Source organism: Rhamphochromis sp. 'chilingali', assembly GCF_963969265.1.
Source record: "Rhamphochromis sp. 'chilingali' genome assembly, chromosome: 16".
Taxonomy (NCBI): domain Eukaryota; kingdom Metazoa; phylum Chordata; class Actinopteri; order Cichliformes; family Cichlidae; genus Rhamphochromis; species Rhamphochromis sp. 'chilingali'.
This window is the reverse complement of record NC_137943.1, coordinates 24,048,752-24,073,339: the sequence shown is the minus strand read 5'-3', so window position 1 is coordinate 24,073,339 and position 24,588 is coordinate 24,048,752. Positions and strand designations below refer to the sequence as shown.

At 41.4% G+C, this 24,588-nt stretch overlaps 1 protein-coding gene across 1 annotated transcript in view; it reads left to right on the top strand.

The window, feature by feature from the left end:
• insra (insulin receptor a) overlaps nt 1-24,588 on the top strand; it is a 75,246-nt gene that overhangs the window by 37,823 nt on the left and 12,835 nt on the right. The window contains exons 3-8 of the mRNA XM_080861776.1: nt 15,690-16,026; nt 19,186-19,325; nt 19,870-20,014; nt 20,360-20,574; nt 21,877-22,003; nt 22,423-22,676. Of these exons, the coding sequence (XP_080717902.1) occupies nt 15,690-16,026; nt 19,186-19,325; nt 19,870-20,014; nt 20,360-20,574; nt 21,877-22,003; nt 22,423-22,676 (1,218 nt within the window). The remainder of the gene's footprint in view (nt 1-15,689; nt 16,027-19,185; nt 19,326-19,869; nt 20,015-20,359; nt 20,575-21,876; nt 22,004-22,422; nt 22,677-24,588) is intronic.

The following is a 24,588-nucleotide window of genomic DNA, read 5'->3' as shown; positions in this document are numbered from 1 at the left end:
CCTCATAAACCACCTTTGCGCGCGCACACACACACACACACACACACACACACACACACACACATTCTTTCTGCAGTCTGTACAACAGCACGAAACAAAGCTGCGCAACCACGAGGCTTGGCTCGGCTCCCATGTTTGGAGTAACAACCCATTTCTCTTCCCTGCTTCTATATCAGGGGTAATTTGAGCCTCTCGGCGAGCAGCCGCTGCAGATTCCCCCTCCTTTTTACCCCAAATTGGAAGCTTCCGTTCAGCATAGTGGCAAAGCACGGTTACCGGAGATGCTCATTACCAAATTTGATTAGATTTAGCTACAGGCGCGCAAAAAAACACCATGTAAACAGCCGTAATAGTGGCAAACATGAGACACCGCCCTTCTCCCTTCTTTATATTTGCAATTTGCTCTTTGAAATGTCCAATTTCAGCTTCAATTCTGTTTGTTATGAAGTTTCATTAAAACTAAATGCCAGACAGAAAATACACATCCACGTACAGTGCACTAGTGTTTCTGTAGTTTAGTCATTCCAAGATACAAAAATGTTTTTGTTTTATTTTTTAATTTTTACAGAAAATGACACAATCACCCCCCAATTAGACAGCTAAGTTGTGGATTAATTAGTAACTGTATTTACTTAGGCCCAAAACAGACTATGCTTTGAAGTCATTATATCAAATAACCTGAATAATAACACATAAACATAAAAGGTAAATAATGTTAAATAAAAGTCAATTATATGTATTTTATTTTAGCTCTTTTTAACTAGGTCATTTACTAAAATCACACTCTCTTGTAGCCTGGATGTTGTTTGGAGGGTTAAGGCCGAACTCCATCGGTGCTCCGCTTCTGTACAGGTTAAGACATGCCACGTCACTATTCAACACCAGTAACCAAATATTCACCTAAAATTAGCCTGGGGAAATGTGCCAGGACACTGGAGCTGTATCGTCACCGCTAGACACTCGTTAGACTTGCTTACAGCATCATTCGTGACACGGTACAACAGAACTGTACTGTGAAATGAAGTCAAATGAAGTGCAATGTTTGTATTTTCCCCATTTTTCTGTAAAGTAGGTTAATATAAAAGAATAAAGGGAGTTGCAGTGTAACCGAGGGTAACCACAGGTTTATCAGCGAAGAGTGATTTATTTATTCATATAAGAGAAAACATGACATTAAACCGAAAGCAGCGCACTCCGCGGTGCATTAAAGCCAAAGTGAACAAACAGAACAGAGATGTTGTTGCAGAAAGGAATGCTGCCTAACCCTAAGTGAACAAACAAGACACAAGACATGTACTGGGCATAAAATCCCTAGAACACACACAGAACAGGAGGAGGAAAAGAAACGTACTCGACAAATACAGAAGGAATAGAAAGAGTCTGGAGGCCAGTGACAGGACCGAGATGATGATGATGATGCTGTCAGTTTCTGTCAGCACCAGAGTTACAAGGCTTTAAACAGTAAGCTGTTACAAAACAATCCATCAGGAGCAGACACTTCAACAGGCAAGCCAACCAGTCAGGTCATTCAGAAACAAACCTGCAGGCCTTATTTAAAAAGGCATGTTTTGGCTACGGGACAGGCTTAATGCACTATTATAGACAAATATTAAGCTTATAGAATGTAGTTTAAAAATGTGATCATTGTTAATTGATCCACAGACGCACATATTTTTCTTTCTGTGACCAGGAAAGTAATTTACAGAACAGTTTCCTTCAAATCTGCAACAAGTGACCCTGAAATAAATGAAGCCAGTTGAATAATGGTGCAATAAGTGTACTGTCCTCTCACCTCATCGTTTGGTGTCATTGTTAGGTTATGTGAATGGCACTACGTATGGTTCGTGTGTAGGCTGTAATTTAGCTGTAAAATCTCTTATTAAATGCAACTGCTTTGTCCTGTACTTAAACCATCCATGCACACTGAGATCAGCTGAACCTCACAAGGGTCAGTGTGAACGTGCTTCTATGGCCACATGGTCTCCACAAGCTGAATACGTGCACGTCTTTTTAAAGAGACATCTAATGTGGCGCAAACCAAATCAGCGCCTTTATGCCAAAGAAAATATCGACACCCACTTTGAAAGACGTGGTCGCCACTAACAGTCGATGGTTACAATGCTCCTTCCTCTGTGCATATTTCTGTTAATATCTGAAGTCTTCTGGCTTTTTGTCTGAGAGGCGAAACAAACCAGGCCTTTATTTTCCTTTTAAAAACTGAAATTGTGAGCTGGCACGAGGGGGAATGTTGTACTTGAGTCTGTTTTCTTTTTAATGAAGTGCTGTTTCTTGCCAACGCTCAACTGAAGATAATGGGCATTTGATTATGGTTTGGTAATGGCTGTTATGTGGCACGGCTCGTTTGGCTGTTAAGTCAGCTAAGCCTGAGTCCTTAAAGGGGCTGGCAGCTGAAAATATTGGATGTGCTTCAATAAGAAATCCGGGACTTCCACTGATGATCCTAATATTTTCCACTGTTTAACGCTGCTGACAGACATTTCTCCAATGTGTCTGTCAGATTTGTCCTTTTATACATGAGAGAGAGGGATGAGGAATTAAATGCAGCGTTGCTTCTTCGCTGTCCCCTAGTCTTTCTTATCTAGTAGTCTTTTAATTTGTAAGGCGAATGTGCCTGAAGAAATAACAAACAAATTGGATTAGTGCGCAGTGTTTCACTTACCAGCTAACAGTTTAGCTCTGATTTGAGGAACATATGAAGAATCACATTTACTGAAATGAAGGTTTATTGAGGCATTATCTGTCATTGAGAGGCTAAAAAGTCATAAAAAGTAGACCTATAATGCTCATTTAGCATTTTTCAGGATTCATAGTTCAAAATAATCCTTATTTCTCTTACACTGGGCTCGGCGTCTTTTGTCTGAAACAAGCTGTTTTAGTGCCTCGGTCTTTTTCCTTCTGATTGGCTGGCTCTTACAAACAAAATGCTGAGCTCATCATACAGAGCCGAGAAAAAAAAGCTGTCTCAACTCTTGCTCACGTGCAGACTTCAGTATGCGCATCCACTGTTTTATCAGTGATATAAAAGAGAAACAGAGCTGGGCGGGCTTTAAGTGTGTCTTTCGCCGCACAAACGCAGCCGCACTGGCTACAAAAATGTGTGAATATACTCGTGCAGGCTGCTTGGCGCAAACGGAAAGTGTGATTGCCAGTCAGTTGACAGTTTCAAAGCTTTGAGATTTGAAACTAACACTGTCACCACTGCTCCCTGCAGAGGCTCATAAAGGGCAAAAAATTAAATTGTCATTGGATATTCCACCCATCTGTGTTCTACAGGGTATCTGGGTACTGTTTAATTAATTGATTACATAAAAAGTTGTCAGACTTATTGCAAAGTCTCAACAGAAATGTGATATAGCTTTCCATCATACACTACTTAGGCGAGCATTAAATTGCTGTGTTTGGTATCAGAGATCTTTATATTAGACTGCTAAATACTGCTTGAAGGACGCTGGAGAAACAGTGTTTTAGGAGTTCATAGTCTCTGCCAGAGATGCGACACTCAGCGGGTACCATCCTCATCCTCCTCCTCCCCTGCCACCACAGCAACTTTCACCTGTGTCTGCTACATAATTAATAAGCATCCATGAGGTGGAGTACAGCTCTCTGCAGAGACACAGCCTGCCTCAAATTCAACGTGTGTGCAGGCTGATTCTCTGACAATCGGGGAATTGTTGCGAAACAGCCCGAGCGGGTCAGGTGACGATCGTGTGCCGGACCTCGCTTGAAATGGAGCGCCCAAAATAACCCTGGGCTCATGCCATGTATATCTGCGCTCCAATCATGAGATGAACTGGGAGATTTGTCAGGGTCAGTGTGTCTGTGTAACAGACGGACTATAAATCACACGGGGACATAACCTCTGCCAGTGTGTGTGTGTGCAGACAGAGCGGGCGGCCATTGTTTAGTCTTGCTGCTAGGAAACACGGGAGTAACATTGTGGTGTAATCGTGGATATGAACGCATCAGTTATTCATGCAGGCCGTATCGGAAGGAAAAGCAAAGCCACCATGGGGGTAAGGGAATGGGCCCCACCTCGCCGTTGACCTCAAGCCAGTCCTCTGTGTCGACCTTGTCGCAGGTCCATCACGCAGCAGTCAGCGCTGGCGCCATAATCCCTTTCCATTCTAAACAATGGTGGTTGTAGAAGTTCACGGAGTGTTCTTCCCAATTGTTTCCTGTCTTTGTGGTCCGCTTCCTCTCCGAGGTTATGAATGGACGTTGAGGCCTAGAGTGTCGCCTCGGTAGCGGCAGACACTTTTATGAGACCAAAATACTGAAGGCTGACCTGTGGAGAGTTTAGCTCGCAGAAAAAAAGACAAACTTCGCTGCTCGTAAAGCTGTTTGTAGGGAAATGAAGGATTTTCTAACCAAGTTTTATTATTTGGGAAAATTGAGTCACCTCTGAGAAAATCTTTTAAAAAAGCTTCATCAAAGTGTCTTAAATGACTCATCGCTAATATTTTTATTTTAAACTATGACTCCGCAGGTGTCTCCATCTTTGTCATGAAACTTGAGAGCTAAACTGGTATTTTTCCTTCCACTCATCCCATGAATCTTTTTTTCTCACACACGGCACTCGTTCACGCTGATTTCCTATGATTTATATAATATTAATCCTGAAAGCTTAAATCTGTAGCTTTCTGCACACCCCAGCTGCAAGACGTAAATTAAATGGTATTTAAACTAAAACAAAGGTAGAAAATCCAGATCCGTGTGTGAAAGACGGCGTGTCCTTGATGAGCCTAAACAGCTTTTCTACCTTTAAACACACGCTAACACAAGCTGACTCACTTACACTGTGCACAATGTATCACACCTCCTTAATACAGGCTGCTGTGGTTTTATTAAAGGATTGAAACTGCTGTTTAGTGACGTCACAAATTTGGACCAGAAGCTGTTTTTTTTTCCATCCAAAAGAAGCAGCACAACCCCAATTTTATGTCTGAATTCCCTTTCTTTTATTTATGTTTCCGCTGTGCTTCTTTGCCAGTGTGCATCTCATCTGTGAGCTATTTGGTTTTCTTTCTTTCTTTCTTTTTTATCGCACCACAGATGGAGTTGTCTTTTTACTTAGAAATAACCAAAACTACATTTAAGAAGCGCCTTTCAGAACCAGTGCAACAAAGCGGTGCATTTTGGAAAAGTTATGCAAGAACGAGAGCACATCTATCAGAGGAAGGATCGATAAAATGCTCAAAGTTGCTTTGAAGTAAAATAAGTGAGCAAAGCTGCTGAACTGAGGTTGCTGTTTATTTGAGTTGGCCATGGCAAACACCAGCTCGGTTCACAATACAGTAGTTGAGCTGTGCAGTGATGTATGAGGACCTTAAAACCCAGTTAGCTGATAAATTGTGTATAAATTCTGACTCCTTTGACCTTATTGGTATCACAGAAGTTCAATTTGGAATTGGGCAGGAAGTGGGGAGGGAGGGCAGAAAAGATGGGACAAATGCGCCAGTCATTAAAACTTGTTCCTCTTTTTTTTCTTCCCCCCTCAGCTACAACTATGCTCTTCATGGTCGCAGAGTACTATTTCACCAGCATAAAGCTAGCCTCAGAACCCCCAATACACGCACCACAAGTCTATTTCTTTGAGCTGACTTAAGTGCTCTGGCACTCAGTGTTGTGGAGCTGCACCCTGCAAACCCTCTCCGTTCAGCTACTGGAGCCTTTCCCATGGAATCCCAGACATCTCAGGCATCTGTTAAAGCAGGGCCGACAGGCGTTTCTTCAGCGGCGTGCACGCTCACCATCGCCATAGTGGATTTGAAACATCTCGCCACAGTTTTACAGGTTATTGAATAATATGTTAAGAGGAGATAAAAAGAAACAAGTTACATGCAGCTTCGATCCAGATGTTTTAGCAGTTCCTTGTCGTTCAAGTGCCGCGTGATCAGGGTGGATAACATTTGCGTTGCAGTGGTGATATTTTTTTCCTGTGCCAGATTGTTTTTGTTCTTGAGCCGAGTGTGAGGTATGCGTGTGATCTTCAATGAGCGGTGGAGCAAAAAATATCACTGTTGTATAAATCCATAACACCTCACTCCATAAAATGGCACTGATGCGTCAGAGCCGAGCCCTGTTATGTTTTGTTTTGTACCCGGGGCTACAAATAAATCACAAAATAACAAAATGCCACGTAAAGAGTGCTCTTGAAAACGGTCTTCGGTGAAAGGAAGCAGATTTAGAGACTCGGTTATAATTAATTTTGGCATCCTGGTGCCTTAAAGGTGGTGAATAAGTAAAGCTTCTCATTTGCTTGAATAATGGCTGCTCCTTGCGAAATAATAACTCCTTGAGATGGCTGCTTTTGTTTTATCTTCCTTTGTGATATCGGGTGTTTTTCCAAGCAGATGTTCATTATTTGCGTGCTCAGAAAATCCCTAACTCTCTTTATGGTTTTCAGAGATTTTCTTTTCGTTCCACAAAGTCTGTTCTTGGTTCTGCTAGAAACCTAAAACATATGCACTTTCAAAGATTTAGGAATCATAAGTAAAAAAGAATTTTATATAACAGCAACAGTAACCTTGGTTTTCCTTTCTAAACAAGTCAAATAAGATGTTATCTGCTTAAAAAAGAAAGGAAAAAACTGATGGTGATTGGTTTGGATGCCCTTTGACAGCGTTAATCACGAGTAAGAAGATTATTAAAGACGTTGTGACGTTGCATTAATAACATACATGCTTTTGATGTCATAACAGGTAGTCGTTATTTGACCCTGGCATTGAACCCTGGCGGGAAATTAAGATTCAAGGCTGTGGCGTGCGTCATTTGCCTGTCCAGCAGGAAGCGCAATTACCCATCAATGAGCGCGCTGTTTATCATTTCTATTCCAGTCACGGACAGAGTGGATATCCTGCCTTCAGATGACAGAGATGGCGGCGCAACATTAAAAACAAAAAGTGCTTTTCCATGTTGTTTATGTGTTTTTGTTCTATTAACTGAGGCCGGAGGCAGTTAATGAAATTGTTTACGGTTCCTGTTGCTCTCGTAGTCGTCTTAACCGAGCCCTGCTGCTGCTGCTGAGTCAGATCAGCTGACAAGTTTTTAAACGAGACAAATAAACCTGGCTCGTTAACCGTTGCTCTTTGAAAAGTCCCAATGACACAACAGCTCTTTTTTTTTTGTCTCCTGTGGCATAAGTGGCTTTAGTTTGAATAAGATTGGATGCAGGTAGTTTTAATAAATTCAAGACACATTATTGACTACTTTGAGTTCTTTCTGTTCGGCAAGACTAAATCATTGAAATAAATTCAAGCTCAGAAGAAGACTCAAGTTCAGAATAGCTGACACTCAGATTCTGCTGTCTTTTTGTTTGAGGATTTTTTAAATTATTAATAGTGTTTATTTTGGGGTTTTTTGTTTTTTTTTGGGGGGTTTTTTTTTTGGTTTACATTTTTTGGCTGAAAAAAAACAACAACACCCGACGGTTATGTTGGAGTGTAAAATATCCAGATCCTAACTTAAATGACATCCTCAAAATAAAGCTGGAGATCATGACATTTGTAGGAGGGACATGAATATGAAAATGGAAAAAATTGGGATTTGTAATAAATGTTTTAAAAAATAATAATCGCTGTTTGCTTGACGATGTTTGTGTAAAGTTTTGATTAGATCGGCCCAGATACGATACATGCATACATATGCTTTGATCGTTATAGCAACACATTATGTCAAACCCATCAGAGTTTTGGTTTTGTCTAATCTATAGCTTTCACAATATCAGATTCTTTCTAGATGATTACAGTGGCCACAGTAATTTGAAATAAGTTTATTAGAACAATGTTTATTGATCAGAGCTACCACTCATCTAATTTACTGTGTTTTGTCTTTTATTTGGAAATTGAAAAAGTGAATTAAACTCTGTGTTTGGAGGTGGTGAGAGCGTTTGGAACCACATGTGCACAAAAGCATAAAATAAAATTGAATACAAATGATAAATAACATATCAGCATTCTTAATGATCGTGGTTATTCTTAATACTAGCATTTCACAGTACCATTACTCTGTCTGACGGTTATAGAAAAGCAGCAAATATGGCCACCTAACTATAAAATGAATGTTGACAAAAAACAACAACTATTGAATTAAATGGGAAAAACACAAACGAGTTCACCTTATTGCACCTACCCTTTTTATTCAAAATGTCGACATTTTTATAACCAGATTTCACCAAAACAAAGACCAGAGAAAATAACACAAACTGATGCCTCATTCATGACACTTGTACTTTGAGTTTATATTTGTTCACTGTCTGACTATATCACACTTGTTTCAGAAGTTTTCCTCTCTGACAGATACAGATTTTATTTTAAATATTTTTTAAATGTATCTACCCCTCAACCTTTCAGTTAACTAGTCCAGACAAAATAATTTTTAAGCAAAATTTCAACGTTTCAAATAAATAAATACACATAAAAGAAGAAATGTGAGATGTTATTAGCAGTGGTGTCGCTGGTCATCACCAGTGGATTGTTGTTGTTTTTTTTAAATTTTCCTTTCTCTGTAAGACTTTGGTCAAATCAGCATCAGGTCTTAAATGTCACCCACTTGATTAATTGCCACCTTTGCACTTTCATTTGTCATGTATAGAGGGGAGGGGTAGGGACTAATATCACATCTGTTCCCGACAGGCAGTGCTATGGTAGTAAAATGAGTTTGTGTCAGGTAGTGCAATGTGTCTTTACTGCTTTAGATGAGCTGAAATCATGAATTCAGTGATGGAAAGGATAAAATCCTGGATAACTCTGTAAATATTATGTCTTGCAAAAATAACTGTAGAAAATGACTCAGCCACTCTGTCTTCTAAAATTACTCTTTCAGCATATTGGCAGAAAAAAACAGACCAGTGTATATCAACTTCAAGTCTTCATCAGAGTGTGTCACCAACACACAATCAGTCAGAATGAAACACCAGCCCTGGGTGGCAAACAGCTAACGCCTGTGTCAGACACAGGCATAAGTCTTGAGTCACCCCTTATTTCTTTTATATGCTGCAGGAAAACGGGATATAGGTGTAGTGATTTATTGATGCATTTCAAGCATGCATAGAAACAGAAGTTTATAAGGCAAATGCAGGTTTGTACAGAAAGAAATTTGCAGATTGTTCTTTGGACTTTTACCTGTCTCACTGAAGAACACCTGTCAGATCAGTCATCAGAGCCATATATCAGGCAGCTCGCATGTGATTCTCTGTCAACACAGCTGATGTTATTAACAGCGGTGTCCAGAGTAACATCAGATCAGCCAGTAACAAGTTGGAGTTTAGAAGAAGCTGGAGTCAGAGACTGGATATACTGCTGTGAAAGAGTAACGGAAAATAAACTGTTAGCAAAAATATCCCAACCTTTCGTACACAATGCTGCACTTTCTCTGAGTCCACCTTCCCACGGTTGTTGTGCAAAGCAAACGCACCCAAACTCGTACTCCAACATTAAAGTTCAATCTGTCTTTAATCTGTTACATTAGGGCAGATTATTCTTTACTCTAGGTCTTTCTCTGCTAGCCTTTTTTTCAGCACGATCCTTGAGTTTAGCATCTACAAACAGAAATGTATTTTTTTCTTCATTTTTCTTCTTCTGGGCCTTCAGCAAAAACCTTCTTTCATAGAAACTAAATACTACCCTTGTCATAGCTGTGGAATTTTAATTGCCAGCCACTGCACCACCACGTTCCTGTTTGGCATTTTCTCAACTCTCATGTGATCTCAATGCAAAAAAGGTTTGAATAGGTCGTCGTTTCATCACCACCAAAAGAGGAAAAAGCTAAAAAAAAAAAAAAAAAAAATCACTAAATTATTTCAGGGAGGATTGTGGTTAATGAAAACATGTAGAAACTCTTTACAGTTTATAGCGCTTTAACTGCTTGAAACAACACAATAAGAACCTCTTTATGCAGTTTGTGTTTTAATTGCTCAGCGGTCCAGAACAGTGGACCTGTTGAAAACTTGAGTGCGTCACTTTTTCTGTCTTTCTGACACCCCACATTGCTGCAGCTGGGCAATGCAAATCTTTTTTTCTTCACCCCCTTTTTCCAAGTTGGCACTGACTTGATAGGCTGACGGAGACCTGATGCGGTGTTGGTTGTTGCTGTCCCTTTTGGGCCGCGGGAGATTGAGCGCCTTATTGTGCCGCGCTGCCGCCTCATTCAAATGAAACCTCAGCTTATGAGATAACGTGCCAGACATTTCTGCAGGCTTATTCCCCAGCCTTCATGCAATCCTGCTGTACTTTGCATGGAAAAGACAGAAATTGACCAACGTGTCAGTGGAATAAAGCAATAAGAACCAGGAGACTTTTTTTTATTTTTGCACGCATCTGTAAAGAGAAAAGACAGAGAGGGAAAGAAAAGTGTTGATATATCGATATAATGTGACCAGGTGATTGTACAAACAGAAGATTAGAGATGGAGAACTCAAGCTCAGTGTGTCTAATTGGTACAGATCAAACTGAGAAAGAACCTCTGCTCGTCAAAAACTGCCAGCGTCGGTGTTGACAACAAAAAGAAGAAGAAAGAAAGCAGCCATGTATTTAGGGATTTGCATGTTTTAAGGAAAGAATAGCAAACCCCTCCAAACAGCCTCCTCGGGATCCTTCCCCGCTCTGGAAGATCAAAGGTAGCTTGGTGTGGCCTCGCTCTCACAGGTCATCACGGTCTCCACCTTGAAACATTTCTGACAACCGCACAAGAAATGAGTATCTCCTTCAGTGTGGTCGCTCGTTATTATTATTTAAGCCTGCATGGATTGCGATAGGGGATACTTGTGATAATGATCATTTAGGATCATTGAGCAGCTTCGCAGATATGGCAGAGTGTGGAGTAAGTCATTTGGACAGTGAACAAGTGACTTTCGATTTGTAAGTTTGCTCACTTACAAAGAAATGGACCGTCTCACTTTTATGGTAGTTTCATGTTAATGGAGAGAGACAGAATATCAAAAAACAAAAGTTATAAATTGATTTGCACATCGTTGAGTGATACAAGTGTTCATTCCACAAGCATTGAATTGTTACTTGGTGGAGGAACTCAAACCTTCAGCTCACTCCACAGATTAAGGTCTGGAGGCTGGCTAGACCGCTCCATGACCTTAATGTGCTTCTTCTTTAGCCACTCCTTTGTTGCCTTGGCAATATATTTTAGGTCATTGTCATGCTGGAAGACCCATCCATGACCCAATAATCACACCAACAGTGTCATCTTCTTCTTTGTCAGCTTCTTGCTCATGTTTCTTGATGTCCTGTCCTTTGACAGCTCTTTGGTAGAGGTTGAAATGGAAGAAATTGAATCTTTTGTCAGCTGTGCTTTAAACATATAAAGAGTTGAGATAAGGAGTATCTGTAATTGATTGATTGTAATCTGTGCCACATGGAAGCCATAATCTGGATGGTTAACGGGATAAAATAGTTATTTCACTCAGTGCAAATCAATTTAGAACTTTCATGTAAAGTGTTTGGTTTCTGGATTTTTGGTTAATATTCTGTCACCATTAAAATGAAACTACCATAAAAATGAGAAAATGTTCATTACTTTGTGAGTAAACTTACAAATTCAACGGGGATTTGTCTGAGACTGTCATTCAGGAAAATACTTTAGCGAGCCTGAGCATGAGTATAAATGGTGACATTGCTGGTGACATTTATGTGTATATTGGGCTGGACAGTGTAATTTATTTCCTTTCTGATAACTTTCAAACTGTAATTATATGAGGCTATCCTGCAAAAAGTGGCAGTTTTTCGCATTTTCAAAATCTCTCATTTATATTGAGATAGTAGCTTTATATTCTAGTGGTTTACACCATCATCAAACAAATTAGAGAGCTGCGGTTTAATCCTGAGAGGGGCGAGAAATCCCTTTGGGATAGTGTCAGGAAGTGTATCCGTTTCCACAGAAGTGACTGCTTGTAAAAAAGGGAGCAGCTAAACATAACTTTTAATTTGTATTGCAATAAGTAGCAGTGTATGGCATCAACTAAAATTTAATTTGTGTTATTTATTATTGTATGTGAAAAAGGCCTACATGATGTTCTGAGTGGACAAAATGAATCTTTTAACAAAGTATTTCTTAGACCAGCAGTCCAAAACCTGAAATGAAAAGACTTTATTGGGAGTTAATGGCAAAACTGACTAAATATTATTATTTTTTTAACTTTCTGTAAAGTATTACTTCAGCTTTGTTTGTTGCTCAGTTTAAAATCTTAGCACATCCGTGTGGTTTTGCTGCATAGGAGGTTGTAATCGGTTCTTTAATTATAATGGTTCCGCATTTAAAAATTCTCACTGAAAGCATAACGAAGGAAAAACATCATCGCCATCTTTCACCACATTTATGGATTTCCTTGGACTTTAACATTTAACTAACTGCAGTTGCAGCTGAGGGAGGAGCTGTCAGTTGCTGAAAGCGATATTTCAGTCTGGGTGGAAAAGTTTCCAAAGCTGTTGAAATCTGTAAGAACTCGTAACAGGTTGTAGACATGATGAGGCATGATCATCGTCCTGAGGCGCCGAGCTGTTCAGTGCACAATCAAGATTGTCTTAGCATGAGTTTGTAGCAGAAGGAAACCATGTTTTTCTCAACTGGCACTTTTCTTTTGAATGTCAGAGATGCATATGCATGCTAAAATATACTCCAGGCGCTCTTAATGGGAGCAGCTTGTGGTTTATATCAGCGTAAAGGCAGCTGATTCATAGCAGTGAGGAGATGGAAAGAGTGGAGCCACGCTCCTTGCTTTCCCTCAGCTTGAGCCTGTTTCTGTGTGGCTCTCGTGTTGGTTTGCGTATGACTGTTTGAGTAGGACACAAAGGGTTAAACCGTCTGCTTGTCTTCCTTGGAAAGGGGAGAGGCTACTTGAATGGCTAGCTTCTACAGCCAGCCAACACATTGGCTAAGGCTGAGGGTGGATCTGTTGGGTCTGTGCTGCGACATGGAGCACACTGGAGGATCAGGAGTCAGTCAGTACACACAGTAAAGCTTTTGTGTATGTGTGTCTCTTTGTGTTTGTATGTGAGTGGGGAGAAAAAGCAGAAATTCAGCTTTTAAATGAACTTTGGTGATGGAGGCAAAAGGTCAAAGCAAGAAGCAGTTTATTTTATTTTTCTACTGTCTGTAAATCCTGACTGACTGACGTTGATAAGGGGCAATTATATCATTTGTTTTTCTAGCTCGGTGCCCCCCTTTAGCTTCCCTCTCACATTCTCATATTGCTGCTGCCCTCACCAAGCACACTCCTCGTGTGCCTCAGCAGCTTACCTCTGTTAATAAAAGAGGACAGGGGGGTACATGTTGTTTTGTTCATTTAATGGCAGACCTCGTGACACTAATGAAGACAAGCCGTTTCAACACATGCACACTGAATCCGAATGGTGCTCAGCGATTGCTGCCCAGCAGAGAAAACTGCTACAACAACTGCTGCACGTTACTCAGATTCATTGTTTCCTTTCGCACACATTCCCCTTGCATTTAATGTCAGTTCAGCCTCATAAAGACGCACATGCTCACATCTATACGGCCTCACCTGTAACGTACCCTCATTATCAGCCCTGCTGCTGAGCGGTTTTAATCTGACTATCGTGGATGAGGAGCTAATCTCAGCGGGCAGGTCAGTCTGCTGTATTTACCTCTGAGAGTCCTACATCTCCCCTTGGACTCATCGACAACACAGTGTGGCACATTCACACACCTGCCAATCCACACAGCCTCCTGTTACGTAATGACTGATTTACACGCATGCACACAAGCAAACATGTGTAAACAGCCGATCTGCAGACTTGAGTCTTTAGTTGAGCTTGTTTACGCCCAGGAGACATTTAGTCGCATATTTTTTGTAACCGTCAGGACGCTGCGATCTTTCAGTGTTTTCATTTCTCTTGCAGAGCTCTCTATTCTCCCAAAGAGAGGCCCGTGGATACATTTTCTGCAGCCGCTTTAGATCATTTGTTTATTCCGTGGCTGTTTCGGCCAAGAGCTTAGAAATACATGGATATTAAACACAGGCCATAATTAATAATATGTTTTTAGGTTATATCATATCATACATTCCAACACTTTGTGGTGTGTGGCAGTTTTATCAACATTAAGGCTTCAGCTAAATATTGTTTTCATTGAAACAGGACAAGGTTTCTCACAGCCTGAGGAGGATAAAGCTGCAGCAACACAAGCATAAAAATGCCTTTACAAAACATCCCAGACCCAAATGACGAGCTAAACTAGTAACTGACATTTAGATTAAAACATAATTACTTATTATTGACCTTCATAAATAAACTCTGAAATAATTCTCCCAGCATTAATTAAAAAGACACGTTGGTATGTTCTAATGAGCCAGACAGTTTGATTTATTATTTGCCACATCTTAAAGATGGATTGTTTGCATTTTATATTAGTTTCTTTTAAAACCGTTTTGGAGGTGCACAAAATTATGACACACACTGGTCTGTAACACTGAGATCAGAGATGTGGGAGAAGAAATCTTCATAAAGGGCTGCTGAGATTTTAAAACATTTGGACAGAAGTTTGGAGCTCTATCACTGATTTCCAGTCTTTGTCAGACGAGCTCCAGTACTTCTTAATCAACAGCAGGTTTCATTTGATTTTACTGCCTTGCAAGCCGTTCAGATAAATTTTAAACATGTGAAGTCAGCATTTAGGTCTGTTTGGTAAATCCTAAATTCATACTAACTATATGAGGTGGACATTTAAGTATTTTTAAGCATAATTGTATTGCAAATAAATAGCAGATATTGCTATTGAAATGTATTAATTAGTAAAAAAACAAAACAAATCTTTTTAACCCTTTAATCCATCATTTTCAGCTTCTTTGTTATTTTTCCAATAACTTACAGACTATTTAATCTTCTCAGCTGTTTGCTAATTAGTTTTCATTAGCCACCGCTGCCCTTTTCATTATAACAACTATTACAGTCGCATATTAAACGTTTTTTATATAGCACCTTTAAAAAAACAGTCCTTTTAACGTACAGGCATGAGAACAACAGTAAAAGATTAGATTTAATCAGAGAGCAAACATAAAAGTTCACAAAAAACATGAAAATGTTCCTTGACTGATTAACTTAATCTTTCCATGTACTGCTTAGAAAACAAGATAAATACCACCCAGGGTACAAGTATCCCTGGTTACTTGTGGTCTTGTGGAGATTATCATATCATGTCTCCCAAGCACTTCAGTTGCTTAGTCATTGTTTTCTTACTTAACTTCATGAGCTTGGATAGTGCAAAGCTTAAATGACAATAAAAGGGATTGCAAATAAACTCATTTTTAACCAGCCCTCACGTGCAAAATACTTGCATACTTTAAATGCCAGTTTCTCCCCTTTGTCTCACTTTCACCAAGCCTTCTGGAGAAGTATTTTTCTTTGGTCGACTTGGTATTGGATCCCTGCTATTTGTATTTAGTATGCTCCTTGGCCAATGGCAGATGGTCCTCGGGGCTGCTGGCTTGCAGAATAGGGAGGGATTTCACTCCTTCTGACAGAGATCTGATCACATGAGGTTTCTCCAAGAGGTAAAAGTTCAGTGTCAGTGGGGACTAATCAGAACATGTAGGTGTTTGATTTTTGATAAGCTCCTTTTCCTGTCCTTTCTTTAACTCGTGTCATCTTCGTTTCACCTGCAGCACACTCTTTCTAACCTCATCCTCCTTCTCCAATCCTCAGTGTGTCCTGTTCAGTGCAAACATCGGGCCTGCACCAAAGATGACCAGTGCTGCCACAGCCAGTGCCTGGGCGGCTGCCTGGAGCCCAACTCAGCCAGTCACTGTGTGGCCTGCCGCGGCCTCCAGCACGAAGGTACCTGCGTGCAGCGCTGCCCAGAAAACCACTTCACCTACAAGGGCTGGCGCTGTGTCTCATTCGAATTCTGTCAGAATCTGCACAACACATGCAAGCGGGAGAAGGAGCGCAGCAAGAGCACGGACTGCCGCGAATACGTCATCCACAACGGCGCCTGCATCCCCGAGTGTCCCTCTGGCTACACGACCGTCAACTCCTCCTCGTAAGTGCACACGCCGTCAGGCTGAGAGGCTCTTAATGGCCCATAGAAGAGCCACTGGATCAATGAGGCTGCAAACATAAACACACAGACCCCAACGATATACATTTACCTACTCAATGGTTTTGTTACACGATGCATAATTTTCCCTACAAACACGTCTAAATTTGTCTAAATTGGGTTGCATGTTGCTAAAAATGCTGCGATACTTTCATTTACCAGTGCATTTATAATAACTGCAGGCTGACTATTGTTAGTGAGCAGACATCGCAGGAATTTTGTTATGATGGTTTTTTTTGGCACAAAATGCGAGATTGCTTCAGGGCGCTTTTTTTTTTCTTTTTAGTTAGAGGCAATCAATCAGAAAGATCTTTCATCCTGCAGTAACATGAAAAAACAAAAACAGAAAATATTCAACAAATTCAATGTGGAATTAAAAATAGTCGGTCGTGTTGCTGCCACTGTGTGTGTTTGTAGCACACCATGACGGTGCAGGAATTGGTCTTTTTGCTGAGCTCAGACGTTGCTCTGTGTCTGTGTGTGTACACAGACACAGAGCAACGTGCACACACAGACACAGAGACCTCTTTTTCTTTCTGTGTGTATATTTGTGTGTTTGTCAGACACCGCAGACAGCTAGGTCAAAGTGGTACGGCACAGCAGGGAGCCGGGCACGTCTGCATTTCTGAATTTGACTCAGTATCCTACATTTCTGTGTTGCTCACTCGCTCGCTGTGTACCAGCCAGACGCTTGTGTCTGCACTGCAGCGTGCGATCTTTATGTAAATGCAGACACTTGTGAGTGAACTGTGTTTTCCCTTTTCTCTAGCTCTGCAGTTACCTCAAATAGGTGTTGTGCTTGTGCTGACCTGCCAGTGACCTTCGCTGTGTCCCTCTGACACCTCCGCTTACTGTGACTGGGCTGTCCACAAGGGTGGGTGTGCCTGTAAGCACAAACACTCCAGACAGCCGAAGTCTTTCTGCTTGGGCAAAGGCTGAAAATGCAGCTCGGTCTTTCAGGACACGTAGTCGTCTGTTACAGAACCACTGGCCAGTGGTGAAACATCAGGGGACAGGCTGTCAGCACCCCGGGTGCTTGGCCTTGACTCCCCTGGCTGGCTGCGGAGAGATAGAGGGCGTGTCTGGCAAGCAACACGCAGCAACAAAGTCCATGCAGTCTGTCAGTGATGACAGGAAAGGTGGCAGTGCCACTGCTGCCAGGTGTACGGCGTTACGTGTATTTCACCTTTATTAATCCACAGATGATTTGCCAAGCACATAATCTCTGTTTGAACCACATGCAGCTTCACATTCATGGAGTTGCATGCGGTACATTCACACCTGACAGGTCATCTGAAAGCAGATCCATCTCCAGTGGAGGAGATGAGGTGCTTTGTTTGAAAACACCAGTGTTACAGCCTCGGGCTTCAGACAGCTTTAAGCTTTCATTTTCAGGCAGTTTTCTATTCTTTGCTTTATATTATGTGAGTTAGTGTCATCTCACACACACATCATCCCATCTCTGGCTCTAAGCACAGAAGCCCGACCTACATGCTGTTCAAAGGTCATGCCAATCAAATGAAAGTGGGCTTAATTGGTGGTCTGCCTTAAATGCAGAGGAGCTAAGCAGCTTCTTCCAGACGAAAAAGGAACCAAGGCACTGCACTTTTGCTCATCACAAGATAAGCAGCGATTATTTTGATATGCAAATCATACAAAGACACCCTAAAATCTAGGGATTAAAAACTTGGAGCTGGAAATATGAATAATAGGTCCCCTTGAAGTCAGAAAAAGGGTGAGTGTGTAAGTATATGGATGATAATTTATATTATTATCACCAAAAACCTTTAGCAAAAATACTGAATATAATATTTAATATACCTTTAGTTTTGTGTATAAAGGTTTTAAAGAGACGGCGCATTTTCCAGCTGCAGCTGATTTGTGGCGATTCAGCTGTACTCCCATTTCATCCTTTTCACTTTGACTTCCTTTCTGTTCCCTTTTTTGGTTCCTCCTTCTCAATGGCGTCCTCCTGCTGTTGTTGGCTTTAAACTAAGCTGTGGAAATGAAAGTGCTTTGAAGGATAAGCAGTGTACTCAAAGGTGTGATGAGTGTCTGGGCTGAAAGTGCAGATGTGGCACTCGGGAGGGAAAAGGGTCAAGGGTAGTTCAAGGCGGGTTTTGAGCCAGATTAGATAATAAAAGAGAACAAACCTTCCTTTACTCACCGGCATGAGTAAACTTCTATTTTATTTGTTTTTTTAGTCATTCTGGCTTTTAAACTGTTGTCATGTGGCTGGTTTGTTTTGTTGAAAGCTGTTGTTAATTTCATATACAACTATATCAGTGCCAAAGCTCACAGTGTATACTTCATTTTTGAAATATTAAGTATTTATAGTCTGTAAATGAGTGATTACCATTAAAAGCGTACCAGAAGAATCCATTATTTGCCATTTTTCTCTAATTGTCCTGCCTGCTTAATCAGCTGTTACTAAACAAAGGCCATTCTCACCTCATAAACCAGGACAATGACCTGGAGCAAACAGTCCGCCATCTTCTAATCCTCCACTTTAATCCCTTCAATTTGAAACATTTTCCACAGCAAATGTGTGCCGGCTGTAGGATGTCTGTTCAGTAAGCTGAGAGGGAGAGAAAAACGTGCACAGATGTACTCTGTTTGTGTTTACCTATCAAATATGTTTTGGCCTTTTTCCACTGAAGAAAGAAAGAGGGACAGAAAAACGGTAAAGTAACAGATTCTGTGCCTTGACTGTATTTGGATCAGTCATGCTTACGTGCATAGCCTCACAACAAAAGGCTGATTTTGAGCCAGGAGAAACCTTTGCCAATGCCACTCCTCCTCTACTGGATGTGTAAATAGACATGTTTACTAGCAGGGTTGTCATATCACCTTGAAATATGACGTCAGAGTTGATTTTGAGACGTTTGTCTGCTGTCCAAAAATCACTCATCGCAGGTTTAAGGTTTTAGTATTTCCGTGTGTGTGTGTGTGTGTGTGTGTGTGTGTGTGTGTGTGTGTGTGTGTGTGTGTGTGTGTGTGTGTGTGTGTGTGTGTGTGTGTGAGAGAGAGACAGAGAGAGAGAGAGACAGAGAGAGAGCAGAATATAATTCAAAACTCATCTTGTTCCTTCCTGTTCTTTAGGCTCAACTGCACTCCCTGCGCAGGGCTGTGCCCCAAGGTGTGTCTGGGTCTGAAAGTCGTGGACTCGGTCACTGCTGCCCAGGAGTTAAGAGGCTGCACCATCCTCAACGGGAGCCTGGTCATCAACCTGCGTGGAGGAAGTGAGTGTGTGCGGTTTGTTTGGCTGAATCAGATTACATCGTGCAGCAGATCAGCACAGCAGAACAACAAACACAGAGATGTTGACATTGCAGGAAACCAGGAAGATACTCCAGAATGTACAATCAAACAACCAGCAACGTTAATTAAAGAGAAAATAAAAGCTATGGGAACTCTGGAAAACATAGATGTGTGATGATTTTTGAACATTTTAAAAGCTAAAATAAATTTTAATAGGAACAAACAGCAAGCTCATAGTTTCATTTAGATTTGATGTACAGTGGTGCAGAAGTTCCTCTTCATTTGAAAGTTAATGGATGTGAATATTTAATGCAGTCATTAAAATATAAACGCTGTGCTGAAATCAATCCAGTTATATTATTTACAAAGTAAGCCTGCGATTTAATGGGAAAAAGATGAAAAGAAAATGGGAATCACAAATGAATGAAAACAGTTTGTTGTGTGTCTTTTATGAGTCATGCTGCAGAATCGGTAGTCAGTTTTTAAAGCTCATGTTTTTTTTTGTTTTTTGGGGGATTTCTGTAGACAACATAGCTGCTGAACTGGAGGCCAGTCTGGGCCAGCTGGAGGAGGTCACTGGCTACCTGACAGTGCGACGTTCCTACGCCCTCGTGTCCCTTTCGTTTTTCCGTAAACTCCGTGTTATTCGTGGAGAGGAGCAGGAAATCGGGTGAGACTCTTTCTTCTTAGCTGTTCTCATCCTTGCCATGTCCTGTAATTATGAGTTAAAAGCGGAAGGACTGACCTTTTCAAAATGTCTTTTTGTGGTAGCCGTTTCTGGTTAGACTTTCCCAAATCATACACGAGGCTTCGTTGAGACGAAGTGGAAGACGCCTGCAGCACAATGAGCTGCACTTACAGAAGAAATAGCAAAGGACAGACATGATATAAATTGAAGACTAGCCATGCTCAGATAACCTCCTGCTCATGTTACTCAAAGGAGCTTTTTGTACCCTCAGCCAAATGTCATGTATCATTAAAGTATGTTCATGCTGTCTTCACTCTTCTTTTCCAGGAATTATTCCTTCTATGCACTGGACAACCAGAACCTGCGGCAGCTCTGGGACTGGTCCAAACACAAGCTGACCATCCAGCAGGGGCGCATGTTTTTCCACTACAACTCCAAACTCTGCATGTCTGAGATCCGCAAGATGGAGGAGGTGACGGGAACCAAAGATCGTCAGGTCAAGAACGACATCGCCTCTAAGACCAACGGAGACCAGGCTTCATGTAAGACCCTCGGCCCTCGAGTCGGCTTTTGCAGGATGTTATTATAGCAACGAAAAACACCGAGTCGGGCTTGGTACATGCAAACATACTCATAGTTATTGTTATGATGGTCATTTCCTGTCCTGTGTTTGCAGAAGTCTTCCTGCAGACCTTTTACCGACATTGTGTAACTTGTGTAGGAACAACCAACAAAGCAAAGCACTCATAACCGCTATGCATGGTAACTTGGTGATCTAGGCGTTGCTCTGATTGTGTCCTTTCCATCCTAATTCATATGTGTACGAGCTGGTTAACAGGATGTTATAAAACCTGGCACCAGCATGGTGCCTCGACATTGCTGGACCAAAGGTTTGACTGAAGAAATTCATGATTTCTCATCAACCTGGGAATTTTATCTCAGTTTCGTCAAAAAAATAAATAAAAATCTCCATAGTCACTTTTCAAGTTTTACATTTCCCAAGTGGGGTCCATTCTGTACCCACAGATCTTCAGTCTGTGTAACTTGGACTTGTGTTTATATAGTTGGGATCTTGATGATCAGCTTCTGATTGGCCCTGAGTCTCTTTTTTACCCCTCAGCTGTAAAAGGCTGATGGAGTGTTGTGTCACCCTCACTTTGTGAATACAATATTTCTACAAATAGACAATGTGAGACTTTCAAATTGACGTCATAGGTGGATCTAATAGGAGGGTGATGGGGGTAAGACTGGCGGCCATCAGGGTTTTTGATAACTCTGAGTTCAGGTAGATTTCCTGTCATCCGTGTTTTACTTCTGCTGCAAAGGCCACAGAAAACATTTGAATGCCAGAGCAGTGCGTCTTCATAAATTGAGCCACAGAGATGCACAAGGCCAAGGTCGTCTTTCTTTACTGACATGTTAAAAGCCTTCGTTTTTTCTTTATCAAAGACCTTGATAAATTTGGTAAACATGTAGGAGTGAAGCTGCAGACAGCGGCGCTGAGGAGACCTTTGTTGTTGTTGTTGTGTGCTGGAAGACTTTAATTGTATGTCTGCTGTGCTTTTGAATTGTTAACCCAGTTTTGTTAGTTCTTTGTAAGCAAGAGATGTGCTTTTACACATGTTCAGCAAAGCAAATGAAAAAGGATTTAGTTTGTAAGCTGAAGAAGAATTTAAGTTTAGAAAAGTACAATTGGCTGAACAAGTGGAGTTCATGAAGATCTTCTCACAAATGAACAAAAGCAGATATGATTCCTTAGTTTTCTCCAGTCAACAGAGATTTAAAAACCTGCATAATTACTCATTATCTTTAACCTTCACTATTTCTGTCTTATGTGCTCTCAGGTGAGAACCACGTGCTCAATTTTACCCAGATTCGAACCATGAGCGATAAGATAATGATCAAGTGGCAACCTTTCTGGCCGAAAGACTTCAGAGACCTGCTGGGCTTCATGGTGCTGTACAAAGAAGCGTGAGTTCATCTCGAGTCATCAGTCAGCCACTCTCACAATCAGACTCAGAATCTGACTCGGCTCTTTGCCAAACCAATATTGTTCTAAGCTGCTCAGATACTCTGCAGAGGACAGCAGAGATACAGTAACTTCTGAAAAGTATGTTTTAAAGCGACCAGATCAGTTTTAAAGAACGTTATTGTTTGTCTGTACTCACACATCTGATACATGCTCACCAGTGTTTACTGGCCCCTCAAAAGTTTCCTATAATTAAAAGTGATCCCTATAGACCGATAAAATCTTAAGATAACATCCTGGAATACCCTCCTTTCTAACCAGAAGCGCTGTGAGCGTCACTCTAACATCAGTAATCTTATATGAGCAGATTTTCCTCTGTAGGCTGTTGAAATAAATCGATAAATTATTTTTCTTACAACAGACCGTTTCAGAACGTAACGGAGTTTGATGGGCAGGACGCTTGCGGCTCCAACAGCTGGGTGATTGCCGACGTGGACCCTCCGCGCCGAGCCACAGACGGAGAAAAAGAACAGATCGAACCGGGTCATCTAATCTTCCCCCTAAAGCCGTGGACACAATACGCCATTATGGTGAAAACCCAGCTCTCGGCCTCTGACGAGAACCAGGTCCACGGAGCCAAGAGCGAGATCATCTACGTCCGCACCAATGCCACAAGTAAGTGTGATGAGTGGATCGCAGCTTCTTCCACCTGAGTATTGCCTTGATGTAGTTGAATTGTGAAGTATATTTTGATTGAAGACTGTGGAGTTGATTTAGGAGACTTTGTCCTCATGCAGGAACTTTACTACCTGCGACTGTTTTCCACTAGTTTGTTTTTTTAATACCAAAAATGTTTTGTGACTCTACCTTAACATTATAACAGAAGCAACTTGTCAGGGTATTATTACCAACCACAGCACTACTCAGACATCAATGATGTTGCATTGTCAAGCCTGTTCTGGACCTGAATCTAAGGACTGTCCTACCAAACCAGGCATAAAAATTGCTCTGTGTAATCTAAACATGGAAACCACTGCAAACCTAGAGCTAAAGATGTATCAGCTTCTTCAAAAGCAGGTCATCGGCTGTGAAATTCTCACAGTGGAAAAGGTCAATATCTTGTCCTGTACTAGAATTCAGCTATTTTTAGGCTCATCCCGCGGTGTTACTATCATTGACTGGTGGAGTCAGTGTTGTGTGTGTTGCTGTTGCCAAAATGTCCTTGGCACAAGAACAAGGAGGAGCAAGACAGACGGCATGATTTGCTTACAGTGCCACAGACCTGCAGGGCCTTACCGCGTGCAAGGTGTCCGTATCAGTCACTCAAGCAGCCATCACCGTGCTCTTCCCCACTGCTTAATTGTACCTTGCCACCCACAGATCTCGCTGTGTGCACCATGGTGATGGCCTGTCTAGCTAGCTTCCTTTTAGACAATATACGTTTCCTTCCAGATGAACCGCATGAAACATGACATCTCTCGCTCACATGAAATAGGCTTCCAGCAGAGGCGCATCACTCACACAGACAGCCATGTCAAGCAGGGTTTTGGGTTTTTTTTGTTTTGTTTTTTTTACCCGTCTGGCAGGCGCTCCGGGTTCCTGGCCTGTGTCAAATCTAACCAACAGGGCAAAGCTGTCATTACAAATAAGCTGTTGCTGGTGAATCTTTGTCAGACAATGTGGTCTGACCAGTGTGTGGCAAGAAACAAGGACAACATAATCACAGTGTGACAACAGAGCTCAGGTCTCTGCAGCTCCCAAGGGTTCTGTCTGGCGCCCCACTTTTCTCACGTACACTCTCCTGATCAAACACTGGAAGCTCGGCAGCGTCATAACGATACTCCATCTCAGGCCAGAACACTTTTGAGATCTGAAGTGTCTCTTGTTCTTCCTCCTACTCGAAAAATCTACGTCACACTCAGAAAGAAGGCCATGTGTCAGCGATCAAATACAGGGCGATGCCAGTCACTGATCAACCCACAAGCTAGCAACCTATTTTTTCTGATCTGCAGGGCTTTTTGTTATCAGCTGACCACAACTGATACAGATTCCAGATCATGAAACCAGATGTTAAAGAAAAACAAACTTGCAAAGCTGTCAGATTTTTCCCCCCCACATATTTACTAAACCTCACCAACAACACACACTTGTATAAATTACACACACACCCCCAGCAGTTAACTCAGTGTCAACATCAGTGCATGTGACACCACAAAATAATCACCGGGGTAATTACAGTAAACTAGAAGCAAAGCAATAGCTAGTTGTTTCAGTAAAACTGTCATCAAATTGCAGCTGAATGAAAAAGTTAAAGCTACTGCCGAAAGCACCCATGAAAAGTTCGATCTTCATTCCCCGTAACCTGAAACGCTGGGCTCTGTGAGAGTTGCACGTTACAAGCATCAAACTGTAATAACAAATAACAAAACTGACGGGGAATACCCTGAGCAGGCAGCTGCTGGTCACAGAGCCAAACTGTGCCAGTAAGCGTGTTTCAGTATGAAATGCAAATTGGATAGAAAGAGGACTCCTCGTCCTGCAATAACAACAAATGCAGATGATCAAACCGCAGCCCGATCTGTGGAAC